The sequence below is a fragment of the Pholis gunnellus genome, assembly GCF_910591455.1.
Source record: "Pholis gunnellus genome assembly, chromosome: 4".
In the NCBI taxonomy this organism is placed as follows: Eukaryota; Metazoa; Chordata; class Actinopteri; order Perciformes; family Pholidae; genus Pholis; species Pholis gunnellus.
In genome coordinates this window covers 10,237,309-10,251,755 of record NC_136530.1, presented here as the reverse complement: position 1 = coordinate 10,251,755, position 14,447 = coordinate 10,237,309, and the positions used below count along the sequence as shown (strand labels likewise).

At 43.8% G+C, this 14,447-nt stretch overlaps 1 protein-coding gene across 1 annotated transcript in view; it reads right to left on the bottom strand.

Moving 5' to 3' along the window:
• The window catches only part of ttll7 (tubulin tyrosine ligase-like family, member 7), a 59,970-nt gene that overhangs the window by 32,585 nt on the left and 12,938 nt on the right, over positions 1-14,447 (bottom strand). Inside the window, exons 8-10 of the mRNA XM_079158626.1 lie at positions 11,928-12,086; positions 2,485-2,579; positions 296-443 (exon numbers count right to left, since the gene is read on the bottom strand). Coding sequence (XP_079014752.1) covers positions 296-443; positions 2,485-2,579; positions 11,928-12,086 — 402 coding nt within the window. The remainder of the gene's footprint in view (positions 1-295; positions 444-2,484; positions 2,580-11,927; positions 12,087-14,447) is intronic.

The following is a 14,447-nucleotide window of genomic DNA, read 5'->3' as shown; positions in this document are numbered from 1 at the left end:
CTGTACAGCCACTGTTTTAGTTAGAGTGGTTTTGAAAGTCTGTGTGGGGAATTGAATGAGTTTTACTCTTAACTCCATTGACCTTAGATGCACCACCTTGTGCAAGTGAATATAGCATGCCAGATGCTCCACAGCCGTTGGTCAGTTGCTAACTGAGAGAATTGTGTTTTTACGAGGCCGATCGCGGGACGGAATATGTGTAAATGTATAGAAGTCAAGTACAGTCCAGCTCAGCAAATCTTTTCGGAGAGGTTTAAAGCTAATGCTATAGTTTAATAATCAGCTTGTGACTTACCAGCTCTTCTCTCCTACGCTCCAGCGTGTGACGTTGTTTCTCCCAGTCTGAGGAGGCAGCCGAGAGTTTCTTCATGGAGCCGTGTCCATAGAGCCGTCGCTGAGCCTCTGCCTTTTGCTGGGCTAGGTTGCGTTTCTTATCACTGGCTCTGGATCAACGTAGAACAAGTACAGAAGTCAGAAGGATGCACATTTAAAAACGTAAGGAAAGAGAGCAGCACCATTAAGAATACAGTTACAGTTAAAGCGTGTTTTTGCTGTTTTCCCATTGAAGCTTTGACAACTGTGTCTCAATTTAGATACCTGATAATTTAGATACCTGATAACGCAAATTGAAACAGCATGTTTCCGTTCATCAATAATTATTTGAATCTTCAATTCTTTTTCTATCGCAGGTTTAGCTGCTGTTGAGAAACAAATGCATCATTACTGAAATTTCATCGTCTTAATTCTCATTTCTGTTTTGTAACAGCATACTGTAATAGTCCTCTCAGAATACACAAGAAGTACTTTAGCACTGCATCTCAGTTAAAACAGATGTCATCGGCAGACAAACAGTGTTCATGAATGCTGTAAACAATGAAGAAGTTTAACAGCATGCAGGTCTCATCCTTAACTGATGGACTAGCCTGAATTTGCCTTTTCACACCATTGTGGTAGTTAAACAAATAGAAAATCCCTCACAAAACATTCAACAACACAGAGATAAAGATAGAGCCTCGGCACAAACACAGTGACAACCACAGGATGAACAGGACCAGACAGCTAATTCTGAACAAGTGGGCCATTGCGGTCTGGAGAAAGGGCAATTCATTTTAGTCAATCGCTGGCCCTTTAAATTGGATATTGAGTGCCGTTGGGGGGCTGAGGTTTATCAATGTCCATGCCCGGCCGGGTCTGAATTGATCCCCCGTTGATACAGTTGGTGTTGTGAGCAGAGTTGAGAGCCGACCCTACCTCTACACACGACCGACCCCTCCCTTTTGGGAAGCAAAGCCATTACTATATAAGGAAAAAGTGAGCGAGGTAGAACAAAGCCCTCATTCACTCCAGCATGAACATAAGCAGTTTGTCCAGTGGAAATTCCTCCCCGCTGCCATTCGAGCCCTCCTACGATTTATTCGTCATGAAATAATCAAATCTCCCCTTTTAATCTGTGGGAACACAGCAAACATCAGCCATGAAACAAATCATTTTGATAACAGATTTGTTCGTGTCGACTGAAGCAGGGCTGGAGGAAGGAGAGTGAGTTTCTATGTGGGATGGCTGCACCCCGCACCACACTCGGCCAAACTAGATCTACGATGCTGCATGTAATTGATCAACTGATCTGTGTGTGTGTGTGTGTGTGTGTGTGCTGCATCGGTGCATGTGTGTGACTAGTCGAGTTGAGACTATATTTAGAGCAGTAATAGGGGGACAAGCACAAAGAGAGAAAGAAAAAAAGAGAGCAGAGATCCAGAGGTCTGGTGTACGATGATCAATCAATGGACAGGCTCACTGTAGCCAGGGGACAGAAAAGCATGCCAGCAAACACACACACACACACGCAAATACACACACTACATATACAAAAAATACATTACACAACGAGAACGACCGTGTGCATAACCTACAGTACACAGGCAAACAAATACACCCGCAAAGTAAGAGCAACACAGTAAGCTTATGTAAATACACAGAGCAGGGGGGAAACATGTAGACTCTGAAATACAGATAGCAGAACTTACTGCTATCCTGTTCCTGTCACACACACACACAGCATGTCTGATTAAAGGGTGCACAATGCGCACAGTAGTAACATAGCTTTGTACCTTGGCCATTGTCTGTCTTTGTATCTACTACAGCAGCACCACCACACAAATTCACAAGCACAGTGATTATTTTTATCCACAGCTCCTCTTAGTTTCAGACTAATGTCCCTACGGTGTCATCCATTGAAAACGAAACATGATGAAGGCCGCATTGTGCCGAGCATCAAAGTGATTCCAAAGTTTTCAGGGTTGCCAGATAGAGAAACCTGAAAGAATCGATTGAAATCTTGAAACATTCAGAGCCCTGTAAAATAAAATGTGTCGTGAGCTTTGTCTGCCTCTGCACATGGAACTTAATGGGCCCCTGAATGCAATTCATGTGTGTCCATCAACAAGCATGTGCATGTGTGTGTAGGACCATGGTGGAGAACCGTACCGAATGTTGAGGAGTTTGAAAGCATTTAGCAGCACCCCTTTCTTCACGTCGTAATCAATCTTCTGATCGGTCCCAAAGCTCGGCGCTCGATTGATCTGCCAGAGAGGAGAGGAGAGAAACATTCAAAGAATATTTTCCTACTTCATCTCATTTTTTTCCCCCTCCTCCTTCTCAACTCAGCAGACGGAAATGCTATGCAATTACAGGAGTGGATTTAAGGCTTGTTTGGAAAAAACACATCTGTTCTCACAATAAGAAGAGGAGGAGAGAAGAGCGAGGAAAGAGATGGAAAGGGAGAGTTTTGTCTTTTTGAAGGACACTTTGGAACTCTTAGTCTTTGCCTGGGCATGAATCTTGTCTGACACTGATGTGTGTATGCCTGTGCATGAATAAGAGCCGATGTGTGTATGACAGCATGCATATGAACAGATTGTGTAAGTTAAACTGTCACTAGATTAGTGACCCTGCCCTTTTCTGTCAACCACAGCAAGCAGTCCATGACTCTGTAACTTAAGTATGCCAGGCACTGCGAGACCAATCTGTACCTCTGCCACCAACAATCTCTTTGTGAGCATCAGTGAATTACCAGCGCTCGGCTCAGTCCCATCATATACAATTGAGATAGCTCAGAGGGAGTCAACTGAGCGAGAACAGAATAAGCCACCTTTGATTTGAGGTACAAAAGCCAGTATCACCCAGGGAAAAATTCAAGAGCAGCTTAGCTTTCTTAACAAACACCAGCGATGGTGCAAGGTATTCAGATATCAGTTACTATACCTGACACAACAAATAAATTCTTCCCTTTTTACTCTTTGTATGTTCCCTCTCTCTTTTTGACAAAGTGCGGAGGGAGGGTGAATGAACTGGCAACCGCAATTGAAATGGTGTCTTCCTAAGAGGTGACTTCAAATGACAATGCAGCAGATGGCCTCCGAAAGGCTGGCTCGGGCTCATAAACCTTGATTGTTGAGATAAGTTAGGTCGTTCAAACATTTTTTTTCTATTTTTTTCATGTGGGAACATCAGTATGGTCGGCACCTTTTGATGTCATTCGATTTGTAATAGCCATACTGACTGAAACTTGCCGTCTCCCATGCTGGGTTATAGAGCTCCCGTTCTATAACCCAGCGCTGCTGCATCCGTTGGTGAAAATTAAAGATCCTTTTCAATCAAAGAAAAATCACTGCTAATAGTGCTGTAGCTGGAAATTCATCCTTATCAGTAGCCGTAATCTGCAGTAGGAGTGAGAATTTATTCGTCCCGTTCTTATCTTCCCTTCGAAAAAAAGCAGTTGGATACAGTTGAACTCATAAAAAGCAGCACGGCAGCCAATCACAGATCGAGATTTCCATAAACAGAGCAACATTGAGCCAATCGGAGGTTTTAGAGCACGTTATAGATCCATCCTATCAACCAATCATGAACTTGGGTAAATAATACTGAAAGGGGCAAATGTGAAAACAGATTGGTGTGCAACATCAGGCCATTTGGAACCATAAAGATATTTGGGCGAAAATCAGCAACGAAACCTCAAAGCCCCTTTACAGAGATGTGCATAGAGTCACAAAGGTTGCGGGGGTGGCACTCAGAAACTCCATCTCTTTCTCTCTTCCGTTCCTCTACGGTTCTAGCCATTACTAATCCTGACACAAAGGTGCTTACTGCTGTGTGGCAGATTTGGGAACAGTGCTGTGAGATAATATTTACATCACAACCAGGGTCCAAGGAACTGAGAGAGGGTTGAATGTGCTTCCAACCGAGGGGCAAGTAGTCCAAAAGAGAGCGGTAACTACTGAAAGACTGTTCATTTGAGTCAGCCGTAAAAGGCTACTCCTAAATTGTCCTTGAGTCAGACACCTAAACCCCAAACTGCCACGATATGAATACGGTTGGACAAGGAGGCTTCCATCTTTGAATGAATGTAGCGGTGTGAGGCTGAGCATAGGTGAATAAGAGGATGCGAGGATATGAAAACGTATCCGGAGATGTAGCTGTCTTTGGTAACCTGAAGCAACTGTATAACCTTCTCTGAGTTGGGCCATCACTGCCCGAGTCTCTTCGACTAGTTTAGAGTATAGATCCACAAATACAAAAAGTCTGCGTGTGCGTGCACCCACATGCAAGTTTTTCTAAACGGCAACCATTTATCAGAAGGAAGGGGGGGGGGGGGGGGTGATGAATGTCCTCCAGTGCACAGAGGAAAAGAGGAGCAGGGACTCTTTCACTCAAAAGAATGAACTCTACCATACATCCCTCTGTGTGCTGAGAAGGGCAGAGCTCCACTTCAATCTACAGTACCTTACCTCAGGAAGAAAAAAAAAACACCACAAAAGAAAAAGAGGGAAGAGGTCTGTTTTCATTTAGAGCACTCCCTGATATGACAGCCACAATGAAAAGAGTATGGCTTTAGAGCAGCGTAGCCTATAGGTAACAGCCAGACTGGCAGTGATCCTGGCGACGGTTGTCTCGTTACTTGTCTTCATTTCTTAGTTTGATTTGTGGTGTCAAGCTGTCACAGAGTAGACTGGCATCGCAGCACTCGCTGTCTCTCTTTGCTCTCCCTCATTCTTTCGTCTACTCTCCCCTAGTCGCCTTCTTCTTCTGGTTAGTTTCTCTTCCTGTCTCTCAAGCCGTTTTCTGTCTGGTCACTTATTTCCCTCCCTTCGCTTGCTATCGCTCACGCCCTGGTCGTTACCTTTCTTATTCATTCTCTCTCTGTGTTTCTGTGTTCGCCCTTTTCCTCTCTGGCAAAGGAAGCTGGACCCGTCTGGTCCTAATGAACCCCTGCAGGCTCCCAAAACCCCCACTCTGATTTCCTTAAGTGACTCTGGCAGGGTCTTAAAGGAGCCTTCGGTTGCTCCAAGACGCATTCAATAAAAATGTCAGATGAAAAGATTAGAAACTTCTTTTTACTCGTGCTTTGATTCGGTTCAGCATCAGCATCGCATCAATGCAGCCCAAATATCACTCGGCCAAACAGCAGAATGAGCATGTAGGAGAAGAACATATCAGTCTGTAATTTTTGACAGGACAGGTTTATCCTCATCTGATCACCCAGTTAAACATACAAAGAACAGAGGGTGAGCAGTAAATCATGAACATACCCATTACAGTACATGGTACTCTTTCATTTTCTGCACCTGGAGGTGTGTGACTGCGACACATAAGTAACCTGCCAGTGTTTATGAAGGCAAATAAAGCTTGTAGGAAGCGGAGGGCTTATTATTATTATTTTTTAATTATCCATTTGGTTTGAATTGTCTGTGAACTGATCTTTATTGCAGGCCCTACAGTACAGAGAAGTGCAACTAGCACAAAACTATCATCAACGTAGCCGTAGGCCATTCTGCTCACCGAGAGAGAATCGACCGAATCTCAGTCCGTACACTGACTCAGAATCCGACTCTGTCTAACAATTCGTCGTTGTCATTATCCTGACTCACTCATTGTTGAAAATGTGGGCATCAAACCGTTTTTGCATGTGCCCCTCTGCTGTGTCACACCAACCCTAATAACATAGCAACAGCAATGGATCAACAACAATCAGCTGCTTTCTTTCCACAACAAATTGCTTCCCCCCATCGACATCCATTCTGTGTCTGGAAAACTCGTCAGACAAGTGCAAGGGCTGCTCGTGATTAATCGGTTCAGAAAAACGACCCCCTCTTATTATTCCTGGCAGAGTGTAAACAACCACTGCTTTGACAAGCCTCCCATTCTGCCCCGCACACTCGAGGGTATCGGCACAGTTCAACCGCTGTCAGAATGGAGTGTTTGTTGCCGCACAATGGTGGAATGAGAGAGCGAGGCAAGGGAGGGAGAGCATGAGTAGCAGAGCGACAGAAAGACAGACAGCTGGCCGCCATGTTAAGTCACTCTCTTGTTTCAGCCGTCTTATCAATCACTGTTTTGTTCTTTTTGTGGCGTTTTTATTGGTCCAGTCGAACACAGGGAAACTCTAGCTGAGCATGCTGAGCTGCTGGTAAAGGTCCTGGGAGTGAGCGGGCCAACGCTTAGCTTAGCCACCAGTCGGCCTGACCTGCCGGGTCAGGGAGTGTTGCTTTTCTTGTTGCTTTTTTTTTATCTTTCTTTCTTTGAAGACACACAGAGATACAATCTGACACAGCCACGAAAAGGAAAAGGGTGCTTTGAAGGTGCACAAAAAAGGTAAAAGTGGACATAGTTATGCAGCCGCACACGCACACCTACTTACAAACATACGAGAATATCACAACAAAACACACCTCAGGTTCCAGACAGTCAGTCATAAATATGCAAGAGTATATATCTCCCTTTATAGTCTCTAACACACTCAACCACACACACGCACACACACACTACAGTTCCATATGTCACTCATAAACATGCAATATATAACTTCCCCCTCAATCACATGCATGCACACAAACACACACACACACACACACACTGTCACTGTCACTGCTGCTGCCGTACATGCCTGATGATAAATGACTAAATGTTGGGGTGTGTTTTCTACTGCCCCACATACGAGGCCCGTGCGCTCCTAATTTGATACTTATTCCATGAAATAGTCATGTTGGGGGAAAATGGATGTGGATAGAGACAGACAGTCCCATACATCATTCTAATTATTCTTTAATAAACCTTGTATACGCCAAAGAGTGGCTCGTAGGTAACTACTGCCACCTAGGGATCACAGGGAGAACGACGCCCCCTCAGAGCCACATTTAAATAAGAATGAAGCCCACTAAGTGCAAAAGATTAATCAAAGGCAAAAGGAGAATGAAAGGTGGAAGGGTGCAAGAGAAACTCTGAAAGATAATTGAGTACATCAAACTGTATGTATTCTCCTCTATCATTTTTCACACTAGAAAATTCAATCATGAGGGGATGAAATTTGGAGAGCATGGGTAGCAAGTAAATTCCTCCTTAATCACCCTGAATACACAATAATGTTCGACTCGGCTGTTGTAGGGGTTAGAAAACACTTCTCAAATTTCCAGAGGAAATATCTGAAAGGCAGGCTAACCTCTAAATCCTTCTTCTAAAACTCCGAGGAAAACACGTTGAATGGCTACTCTTTTACACTTTCATGGAAAGCTTTTAGAACATAAAATCTTCATCTAATTCTGCACAGACGAAGCAGAATTTCAATTGAAAGCTTTCGTAAGTGTGAGGCACTATTTATTCCACAGAGGAAATTAACGGTATTTTCAGTTGTTGTAATTCATTTGCAGTCTCCGTTCATGTGTGTTGGAGATGTGTAAGAGTTATATCCATGTGTTTGTTTCTACGTGTATGTGTGTACCGTGGCATCTGTTTACACTTGCCAGCGCAGATTACTCCCCACAAACACACCCCCAACACAAACACGCACACACACACATATACACTTGCACTCAAAAGAAAAGGAAGTCTGGATTATGTTGGCTCTGAAGGACGGAGAGGCAAAACCAAACTCATCTTGAAACAATTGGGGGCAAAGCACAGAAAGAGAGGAAAGTTTCAGGAAGGGGTGAAGGAAGGGAGGGAGAGGAGGGGTGAAGAATCACCGCCCTTAGGGGAGCAGTCCAGCTGCAGTCTGTTGTCGTAATGCCCATTCACACACACACACACACACACGCACACAAACACACTGAGACGCAAACAAACCGGTGCCACGGTTGACCAAACCATGCCCGCCTCATTAGCTGCCAATCACTCCGCACAAGCCGTCCTAAAGGGGGAGCAGGAGGGGAGAGAGGAAGAGAGATGGTAGATAGGTTGCAGCCATCAATAATCAAGCAGCCTAAGCTCCTGTGTCCGATGGCATCTAAGTGCCGAACGAAAAACACCGTGAAAGTTGGCACATCCTCCTCTCTTCAATCCGTTTCATACTAATTTGGCCTGTTTTGGTGTTTTAAGCGAGATTCCTCCATGCCTCTCTGACTGGATAAAAAGACGTTGCTCTAGGCTGGAGTTAGATCAGAATGTCCACACACATCGACACACACACACACACACACCTACACACACACACACACACACTCACGCACACAGACTGTGGCCCTAACGAGCAGGCCGACCAGCCTTTGAGCTGCTGGTACCTGACACTAGATAGACAGCTTTTCACAGACCAGGCACGTTTGTAATTATACATGCTCACTACAAACATTTCTTCTTATTTTGAGTTGACTAGCTTAAGCTTCTATTTTTTTATATATATATTTCTGTGTGTGTATGTATTCTTCTTGTCCTCGCCCATCACCCACCAAACCTCAAGTATTTTTTTTCCCCTTTTCCTCACTCCATTTGACATTATTTGTCACGCCGGCTTACAGCACATGAGCCTTGGATAAACTTGAGAGAGGAAGGGGGTGCAGGGGTGACAATACTGTCCCATTGCTATATTTTCCATTGAGTAAAATGCACTCCTTATGACACACTGGATTTTCAGATGACTGCTGTTCTCTTTCACCCATGTACCCCAATTTTAAGACACCACCACATGCAAGCAGAATGTATGAGCAACGCCTATCATGAGGCAGTTCCTGAGCGAAACTAAATGTGTATTTATTTCTGCATCGATTATGTTTTCCATTGTATTTTTGTTTTGCTATTATTTATTATTTTGCTGTCAAAAGACAAAGTAAACACTCAATGAAGCCCTTAAAGCAAAAGCCTTGGCATTGACAATACAAACCATAGTCTAAGCTGAGTGTGTGTGTGTGCGCGTGTGTGTGTGAAGATCACGGCTCAATGAAACGCCTTTCCCATACGAGACACAGATGCTGTCTGGGCTGGTTTAATGAAAGTGAACGTCTCGGGTTACGCCATTTGAGCAAGTGTGTGTGTGTGCGTGTGCGTATGTGTGTGTGTGTGTGTGTGTGTGTGTGTGTGTGTGTGTGTGTGCGCGCGTCTATGTAGTGCTGATGTTTTGAATGTCAATAGGAGGTAAAACTTGTGTTGAAAACTCTGCTGAATTAAGATAAGAATCACACAAAGGCCCGTCTCTCTCTTTTTACCTGCTCTTCTCCACCTTCTATACTTGCTCTGAGCACAATGTGCCCGTTTGATGCCTGGCCTTGGTTTGAGAAGCATCACTCTTGCTTTCTCTGTTTTCCCCCCTGTGACAAGCTATTTAGCAGGTGTGCGCTGGTCTGTGGGTTGTTCCTCTTGAGTGTCCCTATTCGTTATCAGTATATTTGCAGTGATTTCTCTTTGTGCGTGTCTGCTTACAAAGAGTCGCTGTATTGTATCTTGCACAGAGGTTTTCTTGCAAAGGCAAAATAGAGGCGACAACTCGCTTCTAATCACAGGGGTTTGGAGTTGCACTATTTTGAATACCTTGTCTTGAAAAAAAACAGTGGCTACTTTCTAGAGGTGTAATTGGAGGATGTGAGAGGCAATCATGTTGCTTTTCCCTCCCCAGCTTCCTACACACACACACACACACACACACACACACACACAAAATGGCAGACAAAAATACAAATACAAAAGGGCAGGATTAATGTCATTTGACAGTTTCTTATATATGATACCATTTAGCTTTCAGGTATCCGACTGACTTGGAGTTTACACAGGTTGAACTTTCATTTCCTGGCTGCGAGTTTGTATGTCCAACAACCAACTTTGACGTTTTAAAGAGTAAGAGAGGAAGACATTGTCGGAACAGAAGTCTGGGTAAAGGCCCAACGAGGCATGGCACACATAATTCACAGTGACACCCGTAGGGAAACCTGAGAGCTGAAGTCCACAAATTCAAAACAAACCTGTAAGACCTAGATTGTGTTCCAATTCCATTTTTAAAGTTTTCTGATTCAAGGGGGTGACAGAAATTTAAAGAAATGTTGAAATGCAGTGAAATGCATTTGTGTTGCCACAAAATGCTGCAAAAATATCTGCTGAAAAATTTAATTTGGACCTGAGGGCTTGCCATAGGGTACCGTTTGTGGCAACCAGCCTATGGGCCACACTGTGTCCCTGCAGAATAGGAATGAACGTCGACAGGCTAAAAAAGAGGTAATAAAGTTATTTTCAGGCTTGACAGCATCCGTAGTGAGGATTTAAGAAGGGGTCTCTGTGCTTGCAAGTATCCCCTGACTAATCAGCTGTTTTTTGGATATAAATGATTGTTGCTGTAAATGTTGCGTGAAAGAGAAGCAGGGTTGTATATGTGTGTATGTGTGTATGTGTGTGTATGTGTGAGTGGGATGTTAATTGATGAGAGTTATAGAGAGCTGCTAGTAGCACAGAGGGGATCATTACTGCTGGAGTGGAACAACTGCATTCACGGCTGTTTGCCATGTCTCAAACACACACACACACACACACACACACACACACACACATACATACTTTCACAGTGCACTAGCAGTCAAAAGGAACACCATCATCTTGCTCTCTCTTGTACATCCTTTTGTCATATAGTACAACTGCTCAACCACACAAAAAGAGTCAGGTAATCATGTCATGATGGGGAAAAAAACAAACAATTATCCCAGAGGCATTTCCCATCTTTCAGTCAATTTGTGGGAGAGGAGGGGGAAAAGGCGCGCAGCCACTTTGGGTTAAAGGATTTAGGTCAAGCTTTAACTGACTGGCTGGCATCAGAACGGTCAGACAGAAATCCTGGAGTGGACTCTAAACTCAAATCCATCTCCTGAGTGACTGACACTTGGAGAGACTGGCACTGAGAGAATGAGGGGTGGGTGTCTTGCTAGTGAACTTGCCGTCCTGACCTATATTTTCCTACCCTGCATGTTTGCCTTTGTATGAGGAAAAGAGGTCTTTGTCTTGTCTTATATGCAGCTGTGTATGCCTGCATCTCTATTTGTATGCGTGGGTGTGTGTATGAATGCACACATCCATGTAATTGTGTGTTCATTTTTGTGGTTGTGAACCTTTCATTTTACATGGGAGTGTGTCTTCTGGTTGTGTTTGGAGGTGCATAAATACATACTTGAGACTGCGTGGATGTTTGTGTGTGTTTTTGTGCACCAGGGACGAAAACGTGTAAGCAAAATCAGTGTGTGTTTATGCTTTCTGTCAGTGCGGGGCAACTTCTCCCTCTCTCCCGCTGATGCCACATTACTTCAGTTTAGGAGCCGCTGTCACTTTAGTAGCAGCACAGACAGGTGAGACTGCACAGACGGCAGCCGGACACACACATACACACCCTAAAAATATATTTTATAGATCAAAGTAAATCCCTTACAATGCTTTCATTATTATTAAATATACTGACATATATAATATTGACAAAATATACTACATTAAAGTTAAAATGTTGAAATTAGCAAATGATACTGTCCCTTTAAATGTAGTAAATACACTTCTTCTCAGTATGGCAAAAACAATTATTGAAACGTTTTTTGTCAGCAATGGGGAGTAGAAATTACTCGGGAAAAAAAATGAAAAACACACTAACGCCGTTTCACACACAGCCCACACACATAGACACACATACGGAGTTGTACCTCCAGTAGCCAGGGTTTGAGTTTGCGGTCCAGGATGATGTCAAAGCCCAGGACCTCAAAGCAGACGCTGTCGCTCCCTGGTGGCTGGCCGGGGCGACACATGCGATAGGCATGCAGAACGTGGGGCTCAGACACTATTATGGTCTTCACCACCAGCTCCTGGCAGGATACAAACACAAAGAGAATCGAGAATCACCAAGCTGAGCTGACAAACAGCGCACATCTTACATTTTTTTTGTAGTCACTTGCCTATATCCTATAAAGCTATCGGCTGCTAATTTTTTATAGCAGCTGATTAAATGTCCTCTTCAACTGAAAATGGTGCAATTAGAGGTCTGACCTTAATTGCAGGTTATGACTGCAGGCAAATGCTTGAACCTTTAGATTCAGGACTAAACTCTAACAATTGAGTAATCATGACACATACCACACCTGTAATCTACAGATGAGCTTTAAAGAGGTAGGACAGCATTCAATTGTTCAAAGATACTCATAAAAGTATTACTGTCACAGAATCTTTTGGATTTTACTCACACACACACAGACTTCCACCAATGTTGGTGGTGGTCCATCTGTGTGGCCAGTGGCTCCCAACCTGTGTTCATGTGTGTGTATACACATTTGTTTTGCTGGCTGCTAGATGCCGGCCTACTCTCACTGTGCAGCTGGGGTAAACATGCTCACTCTGACACACACATACACACACACACTCTCTCTCACACTCTGCACAAAGCTTACCCTCACCAGTCAAGCCCCACGCAGTGCTGCTGGCCTGCCATTTGCCCAGTCCAGTCTGACTGCTGGGTGCAGGAGAGGGGTATGGTGGTCTGGCCCTGGCCTGATAAGGCGGCAGCCCCATCCCTTTTCTGTCTGTCGCTCACACACCTCCATCAATCTGTCCGTCCATCCACCCGTCTGTCCCACAGGCTGCACAGCACAAACACCTGCTCCCACTCGTGTCGTTTATGCCCGAAGTCCCCAGTACTGGCTGGTGTGTACGTGTGTCTTTGTCCCTACCCCCATCACCTCCCTCCTTATCCTGAGCCCACAGCACTGGCCTCTGCCTAGCACTGTGCATGTGTGCCTGTGTTTTGTTAGCTTTAGGCTGAAATGGTTTTATAATCCTCTTTGAACCATTTTGTCGATTTATTTTTGTAGTTTTACCGGCATACATTTGTTTATTATTTAAAATATTTTGTGTGTGCATGTATGAGGCCTTTTTATCGTCTCTGTTTTAGTAGCGTGGCTTCTCTTTCTATCTCAGTGTAGTGGAGCCAGCAGTGTGTAGAGTTGTGGATTCAAGTCACATGACCTGGACTCGAGTCACAAAATGGATGACTTTAGTCCCCCCCCCCCCCCCCCCCCCCAAAAAAAAAAGACTTGAATCTTTTGTCTTGAAAATTCTTCCCCCGAGCCCAAAGATTAAAATGTATGCTATTTAAAAAAAAACTACCATGCATCAATCATTTCCTGAATCTACTAACGGTAACTCTATTCATTAACAGCAAGTCGACACTTAATTCCCCAGTTCCACTTTCTCAGAACCAATCCAACAGCATCCAATCAAGACGCATGAGAGAACCATGAAGACCTAACGTTATGTTACCGAGCGTCAGTTGGAGAAAATGACACAAAAAGATCATTTTGTTTGCATACATAAACTATGCAGTGTTCAACAAAAAAAAAAGGATGCAAAATGTATGGGTCGAAAACTACAGACAAAGACGCAAGTGGCAATACATTTGGTGAAGAGCGCATTATGTCTTGTTTAGGATTTGAAACTCAAAGTTTAGGACTTGGGACTTGAGACTTGACGAGGGACTTGAGTGCAAAAACTTGAGATTGCAAAACAATGACTTGGTCCCACCTCTGCAGCAGGATATTTAAACTAGGAGCAGTTGTAGGAACATTCAAAATAAGTAAAAATTATATATTTTTACCACAAAGGAAAGCATGTCAAACTAAACTGAAAAAGAACTAAAGGGCTTAAACAGGTTGAAATATGCATTTAAATTAGATTTTTCCGAGTGACATCAATATGTGTAACCTTTAATGTTTCTGCATGTCCACCATAGATCTACCGGATCAGAGACGGAGCATTAATGCACTCTAATGGTACCATCAGAGTGGACATCCTCAGTGTAACTATTTAATTGTCTACTACATGGTCACTCTGACACACACACAAGATCTACACTACGCTGCCCCCTCACCAGTCAAGCCCCACGCAGTGCTGCTGGCCTGCAGTTTTCTCTGTAACACTGCTGGATGCAGGAGAACGGTACGATGGTCTAGCTGTGGCCTCTATAATTAGCATTTGTATTCGGATGCTGCTCTCAAAATTACACCCACATAAAAAAGCTGTGGCTTTGCTGGTCAAACCTTGGACACTCTGCCGCATACAGCACATCAATAATACCTCAATATGAAAGAGATATCAGTGAAACATGGAAAGAAAACCACATTCACTATATTCTTAACCCCCACAGACAATCTTTTGGCAAACAAACTCTCTGACTC